The following is a 21,508-nucleotide window of genomic DNA, read 5'->3' as shown; positions in this document are numbered from 1 at the left end:
TAAAGTTTTAAACATAAACTTATATGCACAAAATTTTTAAGCGTCTTACGCGTATATTTTTTGTATTCTTTGTCTACATTTTTGGCAAATAGCTTGTATCTTCTTTTTGTCCCCCGTCTTTTCAAAAATAAAAGGGGATATAGAAATAGGCTCCGTCCGTCTGTCCGTCGTCCGTCAAATGTTCGTGTCCGGTCCATTACTATGTCATTTGTCATAAAGGAATTTAAAATAACTTGCCACAAATGTTTTTTTTATAATAAGACGATGTGTCATGCGCAACATCTGGACCCCTACCTCCAAGGTCAAGGTCACACTTAGTGATTTAAGGTCAACATTGTCTAGTCGTGTCCGGTCCATAACTTTCTTATATATGAAGGGATTTTGAAAATATTTGGCACAAATGTTCATAATAATAAGACGACGTGTCATGCGCACAAAAACCGGACCCCTGCCTTCAAGGTCAAGTTTAAGATTAAAGATTAACATGTTACAGGGTATATTTTGTGTCCGGTCCATAACTTTTTCATACATCAAAGAATTTTGAAATTATTTTGTACAAACGTTTACAATAATAAGACAATGTGTCATGCCTTAAACCAGTTGTCTACCTTTAAGGTCAAGGTCACAGTTGGAGGTCAAAGATTAACATAGTCTTTTATAGGTTATATTTTGTTTCCAGTGCATAACTTCCTCATCCATCAAGGGATTTTAAAAATTCTTGGCATAAATGTAGACGATAATAAGACGATGTGTCATTCACAACACCTGGACCCTTATCTCAAATGTATGGGCCACACTTAGAGGTCAAAGGTTAACATTGTCTTTTATAGGGTACATTTTGTATGCAGTCCATAATGATTTTATTGTTCAATTACTTGGCACAAAATGTTCTCAATTATCGGACCATGTGTCATATGGAACAATTAGATTCCTAGATGCCTATAGCTTAACATTTCTGTTCTAGGATATGTTTTGTGTGCGGAATATAACTTTTGCATCAATCAAGGGATTTTAAAATAACTTGACACGAATGTTAACAATAACAAGACAACATGTCATGCGCACACCTAGACCCCTACCTCAAAGGTCAAGGTCAAACTTGCTAAGTCAGGCCTATGCAAATAAAATGTCATTGGTGAATTGCCCACATAATCACGAAATATACTACTGCAGTATGTAACATACCATATCCTGTATTGATTTTGTATTTGTCACATTTTGTTGCTTTTAGATAGTGATAACAAGTATACACATGTATTTCTGTTGACACATACACAGGAGTTATTTCATTATATTTCTTAAATGATTTTTTTGTTACAGACATGTCCAACTCTAGCATTGATCAAAATTTTGCACTGAAAGTCCAGATCCATGCCTCAATTTTTTAAATAGCACAATTTTGTGATTCATGTAAAACTTCCCTTAAGCGGGGGACGCTGGTTTTTCTGTTACACATTCTTGTTATTTATTAAAAAGATTTTTACACAATATTTATTTCTTATTCATTGATGTCTGAAAAAGTGTAATAAGGTATCTGAATAAACTAGGATCAAACAAGTCTACTGGTCTGGATGGTAATCCTTCTCGTTTTGTTAGAGATGGTGCATCTATTATTGCCTTTCCTTTAACACACATTTCTTTTTTTTAATTTCTGATACAAGGCACACTACAAATTAATTTGAAGGCAGCAAAAGTTATTCCTCTTTTCAAAAAGAATTGGCAACTACAGGCCTGTATTCATATCAAACATTGTTTCAAAAAATTTTGAAAGGGTTGTTTTTGAGCAGATTTGTTCTTGATCTTGTGATCTTGAAGACAGAAGAAATATTATATAAATTTCAATCTGGATTAAGAGGTGTTTTTTTTTTCACAGATACTTGCCTTACACACCTATCTCATTTCATTAGGTTTCATATGTATAAAGGTAATCTTGTAGGCATGCATTTGATGGATCTTCAAAAGCATTAGATACAGTGGGACACTCAATCCTTTAAATGAAACTAGAAGCCATTGGTCTTACCACTGATGTTTTACAATGGTTAAGGTCATATCTGTCTGATAGGCAACAACTTGTTGATGTATCTGGTACTTTAATTTCTTCGCGTGAAGTGGTTACCTGTGGTGTTCCCCAAGGGTCTGTCTATTTTGGGACCTTAATTATTTTTAAGTTATGTAAATGATATGCAGGCTGTAGTTAAAAATAAACTAACTTTTTATGCAGATGATTCTGCTATTCTTGATAGGTACAAATATGTCATTTATTGAAAAAGAACTGACAGATGAACTTCATTCTTTCAGTCAATGGTTAATTGATCTTCATTTAGGCAAAAGAGAGACAATGTTATTTGGTTCTAAACATAGGTTAAAGACATGTGCCTCTGTTAAGTTGTAAAGGAACTCATATACAGTCAACTTTAAATGTCAAATATCTAGACCAACACTTGTTCAGTCTCTCTCTGGTGAATTAGTGGCAAGTTTTGTTATTAAAAAGGCCAATGCAAGATTAAAGTTCCTGTATAGAAAACGTATTTATCTCACATTTCCCGTTAAAAAAAACTTCTGGTTATGGCCCTCATCCAATGTTATTTTGATTAGACATGCTGTTTTAGGTTTCCTGGTGTCAATAAATACTGGAAGTCACACAAAATAAATCACTTAGATTCGTTTTGAATCTTGGTTATATATCCTATTTCAAAACTTTAAATTGGCTGCCTGTACAAAAAAGTGTTGATCAAACTACCCTCTGTAATGTTTTTAAAATAAAACTTGGTCTTGTCCCTGAGTATACGGGAGAAAACTTTATTCCCTTAGATTCTGTTCATAATTACAGGACCAGGTCAAGTGAAAATGGGTGTTTTATGCTACTAAAAGTCAAAGGTTTCGGTGCAAAGTATTTTGCTTACAACGGATATGTATTGTGGAATAAACTACACTCTTCTATAAGGGTGGTATCAAAATTGTACAATTTTAAATTATCTGTCAAAAACACTTGGGTAATTATCTTTTAATGATGTGTTTAATATTTATTATTTTGATATAATTATTTTTAATTTGAATGTTTTATGTATACTACTTTCTTCAATCTACACCATGATATTCATTTTATGCTTCTCTTTGTTAAAACCATCAGTATCTAAGGACCACAATGTGTTATCCTATGTATGATATCTTTGATGTGGTTTCATTTCGTATATATGTTATATTGTTTTTATTGTTTTATCATGTATTGGATATCTTAACCATGTTACTACATAATACTAAAATAAATCTCTCTATCTATTAAACTTCAAATAAATACAAGTCATAAATTAATAAAACTTGCACGCTTAAGGAACTTAACTGAGGAGGAACAAAGGTCGAACAAACATAAAATAAAATTTCCTACATAGATCAACAAGAGTGCTTAAAACGAAAAAAAAATGTGCAAAAGATTAAAAAGTAATATAGAAATCTACCCTAGATTAATTGAAATTGTTGTGTGATTATTAGTCCGAGGTTGTGTTGAAAGCGTTTTATTAAACACATTTCTCTTTTAGGCCATTTAAAATGATTATTCTAGAAAAAAACGTACATTGTAGTGAGTGATTGATCTAAAATTTTGCACACTAGTTACTGGTTCCGACCTTCATCAAATGGTACACAAAAATATTTCCAGTCCCACCATGTCAAAGTGGAGTACCTTTTTTTTTATTATTAAATTTTTGCTTCTTGCATATAAAGTATTTGAAATACACAATTTGAAAGGAAACATCTTATGTCTCGAAATCTGGTATGTACTGCCAATTTACATTCTTCTCATCTGATTTGAGAGTGTAATTTACTAATTTATTTTACTCCTAAGATTTTCTAAATTGTTACTATTCATGCTTGCATCTACCCCTTGTCATACGATATCGTATAGTTTTATATCATTTTATGGCAGTTTTTGGGCACGTAAAACAACAGTTATTTTGAAATACCATTTTTTATTCATGTTTATGTAATTTTAAACTTGTATCATTGTGTGTCTAATCAAATCAAAATGTTATAAAGTATAGCAAGAAGGATACTGTCTCATATTCACATAAATTAAAATGTTGTGTTCATGCTGTAGTAAATTACTGGTGTATACTTGTAAACCTAGAATTTAAATTAAAGTAACATCATGCCCATCCAAAGGTATATACTTTCGTGGCACAAAGAAAATATATGAGCCATGTCACGACGAAACCAACATAATGGCTTTGCGACCAGCATGGATCCAGACCAGCCTGCGCATACGCGCAGTCTGATCAGGATCCATGCTGTTCGCTATCAGTTTCTCTACTTGTTATAGAGTTTGTAAGCGAACAGCATGGATCCTGATCAGACTGCGCGGATGCGCAGGCTGGTCTGGATCCGTGCTGGTCGCAAAGCCATTATGTTGGTTTTGTCGTGACACGGCTCATATGTAAACGTCCATTGGAATGAGCGAATGTTATGAGGGTAAATAACTGATTGTATCTTGTAGTGACATTATGCCCATTTTCTTGGGGGGAGGGGGGGGGGGGTAATAAAAATAGACTGTTTAAATGGTACATATGTAATTGGCCAACAGTTGATCTCGGAAACTGTTAAGAATGAAATATAAATCTGCCTAAAATATAAGAAAACTGTCCCACAATTTTTATTAATTGAACGTTATGGAATGTCAGTTAAATACACCACCAGTTATTTACCATCATAATATAACATTCGCTACCACACAAGCAAGATGGTATAGGAAGCCATGTTATTGATTTTACCATCAGTTTGACTGTTTTGCTAAGTTTGATAATTATATTTATTTCACATAAATGCTGTTTTTAACATACTTGTTAATTATCACGTTTTGCTCTCAATAATATTGCGGCGTACTTTTACTTTTTATAACTTTTATAACAATATTTTAAATACACATGTACAATATCTAACACAGAATCTTTTAATGGAGCTAGAGTAACATGCATTTTATTTGGAGCTAATACCCAAGATTAAGGGGATCTTAGAAAAATTTTAATTTCGATAATCTCTAAAATTACGTTACAGCTGTAAATATGTTATATACCATATCAAAATAAAGTATTGCATTTAGATAGTACAATACTATGGACACAATGAGTCACTGAAAAAGTTGACAACATAGTTGAGTTGGTGCAAAATTTTTTTTTAAAAAAAGTACGGTTTTGGACCTATGTACACTAACCTGAACTAAAGCATTTGTATTTTAAGTACGCGTTTTGCGAAATAAGGAAATTCTGAATGGTCAGGCGCAGCGTTGTTAACTATAATCAAATATAACTCTGAATAATACAACATTTAATTTCAGCTAACAACAAACGATACAATAACAATTGAAACAATAGATAGACAAATAAAAAAATGATATGTTAGAATGTAACATTAACTCTGATTGATGTTACAAGTGCATTTTCATACTTTTGATAAGCAATGTTATAATCTACATTATCATAATAAACCAGAAATAAATTGGTTGAAACTATTGAACAATTGAAGTGAATCGATCCCGTATATTTTTTATATACGGTCCTGTATATTTTACATATACGGACATGTGCTCGCTTGTACAGAACGTTTTTGTCAAATAAAAAGAACACGAAAATTCAAGTTACTTTTTTTGAAAACCTTTTTTAAATTTGAAATTATCAAGGCCCCCCTCCCCCAATTTATGGTTTATTTTTTAAAGTAGAGGGAAAAAAACCTTTGCCATTCCCTTTTTAAAACTTTTGTACGCAATTAACATTAGAACACAATCCTAAAAAACGGAATTATTGTTCTCCCGTACAAAAACAAAATTAACCAACGCATTTAGAAAGTAATTTTTTGAAATTTTTTAACGAGAAAAAAATTGGAATCCAATTGGTTTGGAAAAATTTTTTTAAAATTTTTTTGTTAATTTTTAAAAAGGACTGGATCCCAATAAATTAAAGATTTTAAAAATTTTGTAAAAGATTAAACATTAGACACAACTAGGGAAAAAGGCAACAAAAAACTTTGTTATTGTGGTCCACAAACTGTTATATTCCCAAAAGGCTCGTAAAACTACAACTCGAAAAAAAATTGCGTTAATTTTTTTGAAGAGGAAGCGTTTTTATATTTCAAAAATTTTAAAAACCCCCAAGGAAAACCCCTTGAGGAATTATTAGAATTACCCCCCTTTGAAACCCTAAAAACCTACAAAGGCCCTTTGGAAACGCTGATTCCAAGCACTCAAGGGAGACCGACGTTGGGAAAATTAATTTTGAGAATTAGGATTATAATAAAATTTATCAGCTTAAAGGGCATAATATGAGGTTAAAAAATTAACCTGATTTTATATATTCTGTACTATAGTTAAGAAAAAAAATTGAGGTTTTAAAATAACCCAATAAAAGACGAATTTAAAGTTACATTATTTCCCCCAAATTATTGGTTGTTTTTAGGATTTTTGGTTTTAAATTTGAGCAATTAATAACCACCAATTTCCAAAGGGCCGAAAATTGCCCAACCATTGTAGTGGAAAAAGAACTGTTTTGAAATTTAAAGCAAAAAAATTTAACCGGTGGATTTATTTTAAGCATATTGGATTAGACTATCCATTAAAGGGCTTTTTTAAAAAAAACCCAGTTACGGTTTGAAATGAAAAAAATTCTTTGTAATTTTTAAAATGCAATGTTTTTTTTAGAGGCAAAAATAAAAATTCCCTAGTAACTTAAACTTATATTTAAAGAATGTTTTCCCCCCAAAGAAGAAATATGAGGAACATGTTTACCCCCCTTTTGAATTTTTTAACCTACACCAAATTTTAAAAAATCATTTCAAATTTTTATTAGTAAAAGGGGCTTTTTTCAAAGTTTGCTAAAATCTTTCTAGAAGTATATTGATTCATTCTGTGAGATATGGGCGGCTTTTAACGGCTAGTTTGTAATATATAAAGCATTGAAAATGTTGTAATTTGTAAAAAAATTATAATAATAGAAAACGAGCATATTTTTCCATCTTAATATAGCTAGAAAAATACTGTCAAAAGAAAAAATGAAGAAAAAAAGTTGGCTTCGATGGGATTCGAACCCACAACCCTCTGATTTCATGCAACTAATGTAAATACTCTTGAAATGGAGGTAATGCATTAGGATGATCATTTCTTAAGGTATTACGACCCTAGTGGGCACTATAAGGAACTAAAAAATTGACATCATAGGCAGATATATACCTTAAAGTACACCTGTATGCACAATTTAAACAAAGTTTACCGTACGGAAATCAAGTTATGGCCACTTTTCTGAACTCCAGCTAGGATGTTATGAGGGCCCTTTTTTTGAGAAATGAGGAACCTTTAAATAATCTGCAATAACATTCTAATGAAAAATGTTTTTAAATTAATTTCTGGTAAGAAACAAACAGTACAATTCAGCTAACAATCCACATAAGCAAAAATTATAGTTTCCACTTAAAATTTATGAAATCTGTATAAAAATGTTACCCTACCCCACCCATTTTTACCACGTGTCTGACCATTTTCCAACTTAGGGAGCCTAATTTAAAAAATCCTTAAAATTTACCCAAATGAGTGCCTGTTTTCAAAGTTTCCCTAATTTTTCAAAGAGTATATTGGTTTATCTTGTAAAATATGAAATACTTTTACCGTCTAGTTTTGATTTTATTACACTTTGAAAATATCAGGAACTATATTTATTACTAGATTTAGCATAATTTAGCCAATAAATACCAATATAAATTAAAAAATCAAAATTAAACAATTTTTTCTTTCCAAATGGGACATGAGAGATACATAAATAATGTTAAAAGAAAAAAAGAAAGAAAAAAAAAAAGTTGACCCTTCTGGGGATTGAACCGACGGCCCTCATTTTCAATGAAGTTAACAGTAGTTCTAGCCTATTTAAATACTCTTCAAAGCGGAGGTAATGCATTAGGATGGTAATACCTTAAACAGTCTTTGCATGTAATTATTTACGAAAAGCGTACGTGTAGTGGTAATCTTCCTTAAGTTATTTAAAAAATCAAATCTAAACATTTAATTTACAAGTTAATGGTCCTTTTAAAGATTTCCAACTCAGCAGCCTGTTAATATTAATTTGTAAAGTTTTTACATCACAATATATGTATGTGCAATTTTGTAACTTTTTACGTAAAATACTTGCAGTCTTTCTTTTTTGTTTTTGGCATACGTATAACGAGATTAACTGCACTACTAGGAATAGAACCTCGGTCTCCCGCGTGACTGGCAGGGACACTTTCCACTATGCCAAATGTCAGAGGGAGAAAGATATGCAGCCATACCGGGATTCGAACCCGGAACCCTTTACAGGGCTAGCTCTGTCCCGACCGAGATTGCACATCATCTACTGAATAGTTTCGTACCGTGACATATAAGTTATACGTGTAATTTCAAGTATGTGTAATTAGATTCAAACGTCTTATTCATTCGCAACAAATAGCAACCATACTTCATAGGATGTATTATGGTATTTAAAAGGAATATGTATGATTGTTGTTTCAAAATAGTAATTGATCTCTGTAATAAATGCTGACTTATTTTCTCGTGTTTTTTTTAGGTTTTGCCTTATGACTTTTCACTTATAATTTATCACTTTTTACTTATGACTTTTATCTTTTGACTTGTAACTTTTGCCATTTGCTGTTACTCTTTGCCTTGGTATAAACATTAGTTTTACTTGATTTAAGATTAATGCAAAATAAGCAAATTTGTGATATAATCACCAAACGCAAGGGAGCACATCAGCCGATAGTGGTGTTGAAGTCATATGATGTTTACAAGTACATTTAGCCACCAGCCTCATTTTTGCATTAGAATTAGTGCATTCATATGTTTTTATCATAGTTGATCGTTTTTACGTGAAGAATCAACATCAATTGTTAATGTGAAATCATATGTATTGAAGTTTTAATTCGGGACATTCATTTATAAGTGCCGTCTGCAGCATTAAGTATTAAATTAAATAAACTATTCTTGATAAATAAAGAATTTTCTATTCAGATTAAACAGTTCTTAGCTATTTTCTAGATGTGTAGCTTTATTACAATTTTTTATTAACATTTTACATCTTGAAATAGATTATTTAATTCCTTGTTGAAGTTAGTCACGGTTGACTGGTACGCTATTTTTCCGTGTTGACTATTAAAGAGGGTACAAGCGTTAGGCATTATTATACATTAAAATAAAGGAGATATACGTATGTACGGAATATTATGTAGTAGTAGCTTTTTATGGCTTTGTATTTTGCTACAAGCAGCGGTGGAAAATTGATATCTTGCGAGACCGAAGGTCGAGTGAGATATCAATTTTCCAATGTTGCAAGTAGAAAAATGCATAGCCTCAGAAAGCTACTACAACATAATTTTATTTTTATTATATACCTTTTCGTTTTTAGTAAAAAAGATTTTCATTAAACTACACTTCTATAAGAAATTTCAGAAAATAAAAAATAAATTTATGACTGACGGAAATATGTACTTTATGCAAAACCGGCGACGCCTCTTATAATTTTGGTTCCCGTTTCCTAATGCTACGTAAGACACAGCTAAGATCGGAACCAATGTCAAAAATAATCCGGCATTTCCATATATGGTTCCGTATTTGTCACTAACATAATACGGAATTTTCTATCCGTTGGAAGAAAATTTATAGATATAAAATAAAATTTAGAAAACGGTTTTGACACAAATATGACTTGAAAACTCTTGTGATTTCTATTTCAAACTTGTACTTATTTACATTATCATATTTAATCTGGTCCTGAATGATAAAAAGACATTTTTCTCATTTGACAAATTATTATTGTGTTATTGTAACTTTGTTATAATCAAAATAAACTTGCATTTTCCCACCGGAATAAACAGTATTTAAATGTTACAGAGAATTCATTTATCTATGTGGAGATAGTGTTCCATTAAATTATAAGTAAGAGGTTGAAATGAGCAAAGTAGATCACTATAGAAGTAAACTGTGTGGAACCAGCCAACTCCCTCAACAGACTACATAAATATACCTCTACCGAGAGACCACACTACCAAAGGTTTTTACCTCACGGTCTTGTTTGCAATAAATGCGTTTAAACAGATAACAACAAACATTTTTTATTCTACAACCGTGCTTTATTTTGTTTAACAAAATTGTTGTCTTATAAGAAAACAAATGTATTAGACAAAATTATAACAAACTGAATTTGAGCTTCATTATATTTAATTGAAAAACAGAGATAAGAAATACAGAGGTAAGCATTTTTTTCTAAAATAGCACACATGCCTTACTTAAAAGCTAACACTAAGGAACAGCTAAAAATAAACACTGCCATCAACAAAAACATCAAGTATTTACGTCACAGAAGACATATATACATGCAATATTTCTACAAAACAACACATCGTTGATACGTTACTGATGAAAAACTAAGAAAATCATGAGTAATCTAACGAAGCTTTTGAAAACATAAGATAAATTAGGTAAACTAGCAACGCTAGAGTGACTGTATTATTATTGAGTTCAAAATTTTTAAAATCATTGTCAAAGCGTTATTTCTTCATTTCTAAATGTTTAAAAGAGAGAGAGAAAAAAACCAAACACAGTCTATAGCTAAAAAATTCCTAGTTAACTTTAAGAAACTGTATACATTGTATATTGTATATATTAAATAACGTCCACAAGTTCGTTTTTTTTTCGAAGAATAACCGACTTTATATGTAATGGAAATATCATAGTCTTTCGTTATGAGCATACCCCAACCCACAGCATGTCGAAAAAGGGAATGTTTAACTTGGAAGAACGATTAAATGTTATAATCAAAAGTTTTGTTAACAACACAATGCACTCTGTCTCGGCGAGATATATCTGTCAGCAAATTCAAGTTGATGCCTCCAACAGTTTTTGAGATAATTATGAGTTTAACAAAATCTAAGTATGAAAAAAAAAGAAGAAAAAAATCAACAACAAAGGGGACTTTCTAAAATGTAGCTATGATAGCAAGAAGTATGTTTCTTTCTGCCTCGCCAAGCTATGTGAACATGCAACGTTTGATTTCGATACCTTTTAAAATTTACAATGGGCAAATACTGAAAATTATGAAAGCCAGAATTATGAATTCATGATTTTTGCACACTTTTCTCTGTCTCACCATGACCTGTTTATCGATACAAGTTTTGTACCATATTGGAGGTATGGACAGTATGAAATAAACGTGGCGGGACGTGACATTGCGTGTTTCCAATAAAGCGTCCACAATAAGTGGTGGGGTTAAAACTTGAAAATTATCGAGCGTCCGAAACAAGTGTGAAAAGGTAACGCTCGTATTCCAAAAATGTCTGAATATTTCCATAGACAATAACGAAGAAAACCAAATCACTAGTGTTTGGACATTTTGCATTTGCTAAACTGTACTACTTTCCACTCGGAACGAACGCTGTTTTGCCATGAAACCTCTTAGTCTTCTAAACTGGCTCCGAAAACTTGACAAATATGTATTGTTGATGCTCTTGCAACTGCTTTGTAGTTGAAACCATTCGACAGCACGTCCTTAATTTCTACAGGTAGCTTTACTAGAATTTAAACTAAAAACATTAAAAGTATGTGTTATCTCAATTGAAATGAAATACATGTATATACAAAATGAAATACAAAAAATCTAAATACATAACTGTATACAAAAGTTTATATACAAATAACATGTACTTTGTACTTGGTATGTGACCTAAGTTATTGATACTGAACAAGTGAATAAAGTTTCAATATTATATCATAACTGGTTTATGGGACCATATTTCATAAACCATCTGACAAACATTTTAGCTTTAAAAAATGGGCATAAGTATGTCAAATTGTGCGCCACTCATACGAAACTTGGTCATTGATCTTAGATGTCAACACTTAATATGTGTTCTAAGTTTCAAAGGAATCGCTAAAATAGTGTTTTAGAAACCATTTTTAATGAAAATTCTAAACCATGAATTAAAAATCGATAAAAAGGCATAATTTTATGACAATGCAATTCAGAGATTTCTAACTTAGAGCGTGTTCTAAACAAGTGTGTGAGGTTTCAAAGCTGTATGATTTATTGTTTTTGAAATACCATGTTTCATGAAACTTCTTAACCATAAATTTCTTTGTCAAAATAAGGCCTATAATTTGGTCTATATTCAATATTAGATGGACGAAGAATGAACTACGGGTGAAAACCGATTGTAACTGCAGCAAACAACAATGCGAGACTGGTTTGGATTTAAAACTGGAACCCATATAAAAAAATAAAGCGTTTGATTCATACGCTGTATGTCAATTTGAGATTATATATCCCTTTTCCGGACATCAAAATAAAAAAATGGATACCCAATGCAATGCAATGCAAGCAAAGTATTTTCTTTTCTTAATCAATTTAAAAGGCTTATATAAGAATAACATTCTGTTCTTGCATATGAGCCCACATTTGTTTTTTTTTAATAAGTCTCCATGAAACTTAGGTAAATGAACTTACCTCGTCTGAATCGTTGTCATATTCTACCATATTTTCCTTGGAAATTATAATTATAATGGCAAGCACGTGGGAAATAACAAAATCCATAAGTCAAAAATCAAAAGTCATAAATCAAAAGTCATAAATCAAAAGTCATAAGAAAATAGTAAAATAAATCTATAAGTCGAAACTCAAAAGTGACCCTCCAAGGCTTCCATAGTTTGCAGATTAACCACGATTCATTTGAAATACTGCAATCCTATTGGACAAGAAATAATTTCAAACACCAAGTTTGAGAGAATAATCACATTAAATAAAATGTATTGACTCTATGTAATAAACTATCACAAAAATAAATAAACCTTGGACATACATATATACGCTACACTCTCATTGATTAATATAATCAATATAATAATATTTGATAAACTATGCGTGATTGGAAAATCAAACGTTAGCTAATGTTCAGTCAGTGTCGCGATGATTTACAGTGCAACTTTACCAGTTTTAACAAGTTTAACAAGATTTGCGTGACATAAAGTGTTTTCTGAAAGTGAAAGTTGCGAACAAGTAGTTGCTGATGAGAATTCGTGTCTTCTACCTACAACATCACTTCATTAAGAGTCTGATTCTGCGCATGCCCAGCAATTTGCAGAAGTTTTTCCTTCATATAATTATGGAAGCTTACACTAAAATATCTGCAACTCTGAAGCATATAGTCTATTTCTCTTTTTCTTGCTGGGGCATCATCCTTGAACGTCGTTTTAAGAAAGTGTTCAAGACAGGCAATCATATGACGATGTAACCTGATGACTTTATCCCTGTTCTTTAAAGTCGGACAGCGATCTGTAAGTAGATAAATGCAAAAAGCAAAATCAACGGTTGAAACAAGACATACCAGTACACCATTAGGGGCAATTGAAGCAGAAAGTCAATTGATTAATTGTGGTGCTTCACATTGCTACATTTTTAAATGTCTTTCCATTTTCTCCTGCCTAAATTCTTCATAAATTCAAATAAAGCATTGGAATGGGTATGCCATGGGCTCGATCGTAATGGATGCATTCTTTTACAAAAAGTATCTTGAAGAATAGTTCTCGCGTTGCTCTTTAGCTGCGCATGCGCAGTTCGAAAGTGTTTATCAATCGAAAGTAGTTGTGTATGCTCATGTATAATAGGATTATAACTGTGGTATACATGTAAATACATTACCGGCATCAGTAAAAACAATGGCTTTTAATAGTGCCTCTTCTTCGTCAGTGATAGTTCGCCATATGTCTCGTTGCGCGTGCTCCCTTACACATTCAAACATATCTTCTGCTTTTTCCGGCATCAAAAGCATCACATCCTCGACAATAAAATTATAGCCTGGCACAGGAGAGGCGATTTTCATCTCTGTATGGTAGCTTCGCATCAAACTAGGTATCTGCGTTTCTTGTCGAGATTCTGAAATATTTGAAATATTGCCTTTTTGTATACTTGTATATGTACAGTTTAATTGTCCCATTGCCAAATATCTAATTGACAATAGTCCATGTCAAACATTTAAGTTATAGCTACATTGTATTGCGATAGTAGTTTTTTCTAGGAATTTTTCCCTCTATTTGTACTCATGTATAAGAAAAACCAATGACCTCAGGGCGGGTCCAATTCCACCTTAGGACTTTATTAAATACTATTGGTAGAGGTCTCTTACACATTTCTGCACTCTTAATATCTAGGTTCTAGATATTTTTGATGCACATATAACAAATGATGATCTATGTGAAACGATGCACACATAACTAATGATGATATATGTGAAACAATGCACACATAACTAATGATGATATATGTGAAACGATGCACACATAACAAACGATGATATATGTGAAACGATGCAAAATTAAAAAATGATGATATATGTAAAACGATGCACACATAACAAATGATGATCTATGTGAAACGATGCACACATAACTAATGATGATATATGTGAAACGATGCAAAATTAACAAATGATGATATATGTAACACGATGCACACATAACAAATGATGATATATGTGAAACAATGCACACATAACTAATGATGATATATGTAAACCGATGCACACATAACAAATGAAGATATATGTGAAACGATGCAAAATTAACAAATGATGATATATGTAACACGATGCACACATAACAAATGATGATATATGTGAAACAATGCACACATAACTAATGATGATATATGTAAAACGATGCACACATAACAAATGATGATCTATGTGAAACAATGAACACATAACAAATGATGATGTATGTGAAACGATACACACATAACTAATGATGATATATGTGAAACAATTCACACATAACAAATGATGATATATGTGAAACAATGCACACATAACTAATGATGATATATGTAAAACGATGCACACATAACAAATGATGATGTATGCGAAACGATACACACATAACAAATGATGATATATGTGAAACGATGCACACATAACAAATGATGATCTATGTGAAACGATACACACATAACTAATGATAATATATGTGAAACAATTCACACATAACAAATGATGATATATGTGAAACGATGCACACATAACAAATGATGATCTATGTGAAACGATTCACACATAACAAATGATGATGTATGTGAAACGATGCACACATAACAAATGATGATATATGTGAAACGATTTAACAAATGATGATATATGTGAAACGATGCACACATAACAAATGATGATGTATGTGAAACGATACACACATAACAAATGATGATATATGTGAAACAATGAACACATAACAAATGATGATCTATGTGAAACGATACACACATAAAAAATGATGATCTATGAGAAACAATGAACACATAACAAATGATGATAAATGTGAAACAATGAACACATAACAAATGATGATCTATGAGAAACGATACACACATAACAAATGATGATCTATGAGAAACAATGAACACATAACAAATGATGATGTATGTGAAACGATACACACATAACAAATGATGATCTATGAGAAACAATGAACACATAACAAATGATGATGTATGTGAAACGATACACACATAACAAATGATGATCTATGAGAAACAATGAACACATAACAAATGATGATCTATGTGAAACGATACACACATAACAAATGATGATCTATGAGAAACAATGAACACATAACAAATGATGATGTATTTGAAACGATGCACACATAACAAATGATGATCTATGTGAAACGATACACACATAACAAATGATGATATATGTGAAACGATGCACACATAACAAATGATGATCTATGTGAAACGATACACACATAACAAATGATGATCTATGAGAAACAATGAACACATAACAAATGATGATCTATGTGAAACGATGCACACATAACAAATGATGATCTATGTGAAACGATACACACATAACAAATGATGATATATGTGAAACGATGCACACATAACAAATGATGATGTATGTGAAACGATACACACATAACAAATGATGATATATGTGAAACAATGAACACATAAAAAATGATGATCTATGTGAAACGATACACACATAAAAAATGATGATCTATGAGAAACAATGCACACATAACAAATGATGATCTATGTGAACAATGCACACATAACAAATGATGATCTATGTGAACAATGCACACATAACAAATGATGATCTATGTGAACAATGCACACATAACAAATGATGATGTATGTAAAACGATGCACACATAACTAATGATGATCTATGTGAAACAATTCACACATAACAAATGATGATCTATGTGAACAATGCACACATAACAAATGATGATCTATGTGAAACAATGCACACATAACAAATGATGATGTATGTAAAACGATGCACACATAACTAATGATGATCTATGTGAAACGATTCAAACATAACAAATGAATATCTATATGAAACGATGCACACATAACAAATGGTGATATATGTTAAACAATGCACACATAACAAATGAAAATCTATATGAAACGATGCACACATAACAAATGATGATGTATGGAAACGATGCACACGTAACAAATGATGATCTATGTGAAACAATGCACACATAACAAACAGTGACATTTTACATTATACCAATAAATTTATCCCTCAACTTGATGAATGCCTTAAATGGACTTGCCCAGGTTTTATGTTTTGTATGACTATTAAAAATTACGTGGACTTCAAGATGAAATTTGAAGTAAATTATTTATCAGTGTACGGACGCACAGACTTACCTAGTACTGAAATAGTGTGTGGAAAACGGATAACCACTTTCAGGTTTTGGCAGGGTTAGAGTCATAAGTATGTAAAGTTCCAAAAATAAGCAGCAATATACAACTTGTCATAATACTTTACCTTTAATTAAAGCTATTTTGTCCTCCATATCTAGATTTTTAAAGCCTGGAATTTTTTTGCAAAACATCTTAGATTCTCTGACAACTTTCTCACAGCATATAACGATGTTATTCGCCATAAGTTTCACGGTTTCTTGAAGATTTGGCTTCGGTATAATGCTCTGTTTACGTCTGAACTCGTCCTGTATAATCATAGTAATAATAATTTTATTAACTTTTCGTTCTCTCCGTCAAAGGCCGCCGGACATTTAAGACTACAGAAAAAAATATATATTCTAACTTTTTGGCAATTCCGACAATCTTCATAGAAGAATTGCCGAAGTGTTCGAATTGTTAACTCGTAGATTACTTGTGACATTGTACAGATAACATAATCTTCGTTGAACACCGTCGAATATTTCGTTAATTTCCGCCAAAGATTAATATTTGTTTTAAAGTTGATTATTCATTTCACATAAGTACGAAAAAATTCGACGTGTTACGCCACTTTGTGTAATAGAAGCGTCTACATGTATATGACAAGGGTAAACAAAGAAAAGCTCTGGAAAAATACAGAATGATTTGGGTTTATAAGAAAAAGAAATCGTATTCTAAAAGCAATATTATCACGGTGATGTGGTATATAAACAAGTATAATATTATAATTGAGCCGCGTCATGACAAAACCAACATAATGGGTTTGCGACCAGCATGGATCCAGACCAGCCTGCGCATCCGCGCAGTCTGATCAGGATCCATGCTGTTCGCTATCAGTTTCTCTACTTGTTACAGAGTTGTAAGCGAACAGCATGGATCCTGATCAGACTGCGCGTATGCGCAGGTTGGTCTGGATCCATGCTGGTCTCAAACCCACTATATTGGTTTTGTCATGACGCAGCTCATATATAGAACTCAATGCTAAGTGTGTTGACCAAATAAATTTATTCTTCACCTCTTGCTTTTTGCGAAAAGCCACCCATTCTTCACAGCCAGGTTTTGGCGTTTCTGTACAATACATTGCTTGAGCTCTTACCAGTTTTTTTATAACATCAACTGTGTCATCTGTATCTATATGATAATAATAAACTAATATAAACGAGCCGTGCCATGGCAAAACTAAAACAATGCGTTTGCGACCAGCATGGATCCAGACCAGCCGGCGCTTCCGCGCAGTCTGATCAGGATCCATGCTGTTCGCTATCAGTTTCTCTATTTGTTATAGGGTTTGTAAGCGAACAGCATGGATCCTGATCAGACAGCGCGGGTTCTCAGCCTGGTCTGGATCCATGCTGGTCGCAAACGCATTATGTTGGTTTTGTCATGGCGCGGCTCAAATGTTATTCACGAGACCAAAGGAAATGTCCACATCGTTCAGAATGTATCGGTAGTCTTTAAAAAATGACGGGCAGTCTTTTTATAATTTATGTAGTTTATATTTATTGTGTCATAAACAATTTTTATTATCAATTATTGGTCTGTCAGCATAATAATTACCAATCTTTTGAATTATATTACTAATTCAACCCAATTTGACAGAACATATTGGTATATTGTCATTTTAAACATTATTTAACTATTAATTCAGCTTGATCCTGAAAAATTGCCCTACGCTTATTTGAAAAATTGTCAAGTCAGTTCCAGTATTGTTGTCATATGAGGAAACATAGTCATGACCCAAGTAGGGCTCGAACCCACGATCCGTGGGGTGACAGGCAGGCACATTTCATTGTCTCAAGCTTTAACTTGCGATATACATTTAAAATGTTAAATATGTATAACCACAAGTCTTTCATATTAATCTTATCACCTGATCTATTATTTACTAGATTTACAATATTTCACACCTTAAAAATACATGTATAACCAATTGAACAACGTGAGTTTCCAATAGAAATCGTAATTCAATCCAATCTTATCAATTTAGCCTCGTTTCCATTTCAGAGTTCAACAAGTGCATCAACGTACCCAATAAAGCCTCGTATTCATTTTCAGAACCAAAATTATCTTTTGTTTTTGAAGTAACAAGGACCTGTCAAAATGTCAAGAACTGTTGGTGTGAAATTAAGAGCTCATTATTCATTGTTGAGTACAATACTGAATTATTTTGGACTCGTACACAGTTGCAACACATATATCAGACTCGACTAGCAACTTGTCCAATAAAATTGTACTCAACATCGTAATATATCCTTTGTATAATAAACTCATACTATTCATAATAGATGTATAATGAAAACATAATGTTTCTAGCCAAATGTTCAGCTTCTGTACATTTTTCAATCAAAATATATGATTTTCATAAATATACAAGCAAACATTTTAGTAACTAGATCGACGGTCTAAAATATAAATAGAAGATATTGAATGAGTGTGAGTTCAATACTGAATTTACTGAACGTGTTGAATATTATACTATGCGAGCCTTTGGCTATTTCGCCAATAGGTGCCGTTACTACCGTATCAAGCTGTAGCTTATACATCAAACAATGAATAGTTTTTGAGAAATTAATGATGGCAATTTTGGAGGCTAAATAAATTGTTAAGAATTCATACTTCAAAGCTATTAACAAAACAGCTGTGAACATGTAATTTTCGCGTTGATTTGACATAAAATATAAATAATAATAATAAAAAAACATAAGTACCATGATCACTATAAGCGGCATCTAGGCTCTTGCAATGATCAAATTTAGAAAATATTGAGATTGGAGAACATATCTCATCTTTGCAGGACTGAGAACTTCCAGAAAGCACAGAACCACTCGCTGCCGTTTGCAGATGCTGCCCAGACGCAAATTCACGCATGACATTCTTCAGACTGCTTTCAAACGCTGGGGTAGAGCAGAAGACACTTTCTAATGCAGGCATTGCTGTGTTCACCTTGGTTTCACATAGAAGTTTATCGCTTATACTCGATATGTCGGCATCGAAAGATTGTTGTTGATCATCAGGACCTTGTCGGTATTGTTTTGAAGGTGGTGGCATGTTCCCACGCTGGACGCTACAGCTTTCCCCAGAATGTGATACAGTATCTATAGAATTGGTATCACATCTATCTCTGTTTTTCCTTTTGGCAGCTCCCCTGTTAAAGCTTTGATCTTTTTCCTCTTCCTTCTGGTCAAATTTCAATGAAGACAGAGATGGTAAAATCTGAGATTCAGCGATACCCGGCGAACAATCTTCTGTTACATCACTTGTTCCAGTTAGCTTCTCATTGCATGGAACGTCTTCTAAATCAAGTAGATCCCTAATTCTCTGATCAAACGAAGGAATGTTAACAATTTTTGATATAAAACTGTCCACTACTAAATCAGTCACCAGTTTATCCATCGGTAACTTTACATGAGGTAATATGTAGGTAAAATCTTAAATAGAAAGGATTAACATGTATTTTCATATAGTAGATTTTCAAGAAATCAACTAGTATCTATTTAGAGAAGATGCAATTAACCCATAAGGAAATTAAAGTCGTTACCCGCGAACATGAACATGCTCAAATCACAGTCACTTGTCCCGTATGACAATATATACAAAAGTGTATATGCAGAGAGATGATAACCGAGTATACGTGTTGTATGACAATATATACAAAAGTGTATATGCAGAGAGATGATAACCGAGTATACGTGTTGTATGAAAATATATACAAAAGTGTATATGCAGAGAGATGATAACCGAGTATACGTGTTGTATGAAAATATATACAAAAGTGTATATGCAGAGAGATGATAACCGAGTATACGTGTTGTATGACAATATATACAAAAGTGTATATGCAGAGAGATGATAACCGAGTATACGTGTTGTATGACAATATATACAAAAGTGTGTATGCAGAGAGATGATAACCGAGTATACGTGTTGTATGACAATATATACAAAAGTGTATATGCAGAGAGATGATAACCGAGTATACGTGTTGAATGACAATATATACAAAAGTGTGTATGCAGAGAGATGATAACCGAGTATACGTGTTGTATGACAATATATACAAAAGTGTATATGCAGAGAGATGATAACTGAGTATACGTGTTGTATGAAAATATATACAAAAGTGTATATGCAGACAGAGAATAGAGCTACTTAATGAGTATACTATCCGTAATAATTATGGAAGTTATACGGATCGATAAATTTAATACGGAATTTACTTGAAGTTTATTAACTATTTATCACATACCCCGAAAATACAGACAAACATGCATATATTGACATTGCTTGTAACAACTTACTTTGGGTCAAATTTTACAATTTAGCGTTATTACAATTGCTTTTGCGAAAGTTGCGCGCGCATGATGAGACTCAAATCATGCATTTTATATTATATATATTTGTACATTAAAGAAAAATAATTAACTGCAAATTTTGACAGCATCAAACTATATATAGTTTACTGAATTAATCGCCTAAGAGATAGCGACACTTTTTTGTAATAATAATAATAATAATAATAACAATAATAATAATTATAATAATGATAATAATAATAATTATAATATTAATAATAATAATAATAATAATAATAATAATAATAATAATAATAATATATATATCATATATTCTATCCATCCACGTGATTTTGTCACTATAGACAAAGAAGGGAAAAAACTGCTGTTAAACTGCCAATAAACATTGGTTAGGGACTACTTGTATATGCGGCTTTTATGTTTTCA

At 32.1% G+C, this 21,508-nt stretch overlaps 1 protein-coding gene across 1 annotated transcript; it reads right to left on the bottom strand.

The window, feature by feature from the left end:
* Nucleotides 1-12,159: 12,159 nt before the first annotated feature.
* Nucleotides 12,160-20,194, bottom strand: LOC132745261 (uncharacterized). The gene is made up of 5 exons (XM_060734126.1): nt 19,478-20,194; nt 17,785-17,900; nt 16,855-17,035; nt 13,695-13,928; nt 12,160-13,328 (listed from the first exon to the last, which is right to left on the bottom strand). The coding sequence occupies exons 1-5, from the start codon at nt 20,160-20,162 to the stop codon at nt 13,084-13,086; spliced, it is 1,461 nt and encodes a 486-aa protein (XP_060590109.1). The 5' UTR covers nt 20,163-20,194; the 3' UTR covers nt 12,160-13,083.
* Nucleotides 20,195-21,508: the final 1,314 nt, after the last annotated feature.

This window comes from Ruditapes philippinarum, unplaced genomic scaffold, assembly GCF_026571515.1.
Source record: "Ruditapes philippinarum isolate M1 unplaced genomic scaffold, ASM2657151v2 ctg2282_1_1_1_1, whole genome shotgun sequence".
Classification (NCBI taxonomy): Eukaryota; Metazoa; Mollusca; class Bivalvia; order Venerida; family Veneridae; genus Ruditapes; species Ruditapes philippinarum.
Note: the sequence above shows the minus strand (reverse complement) of the source record. Positions and strands in the feature narration are given on the sequence as shown.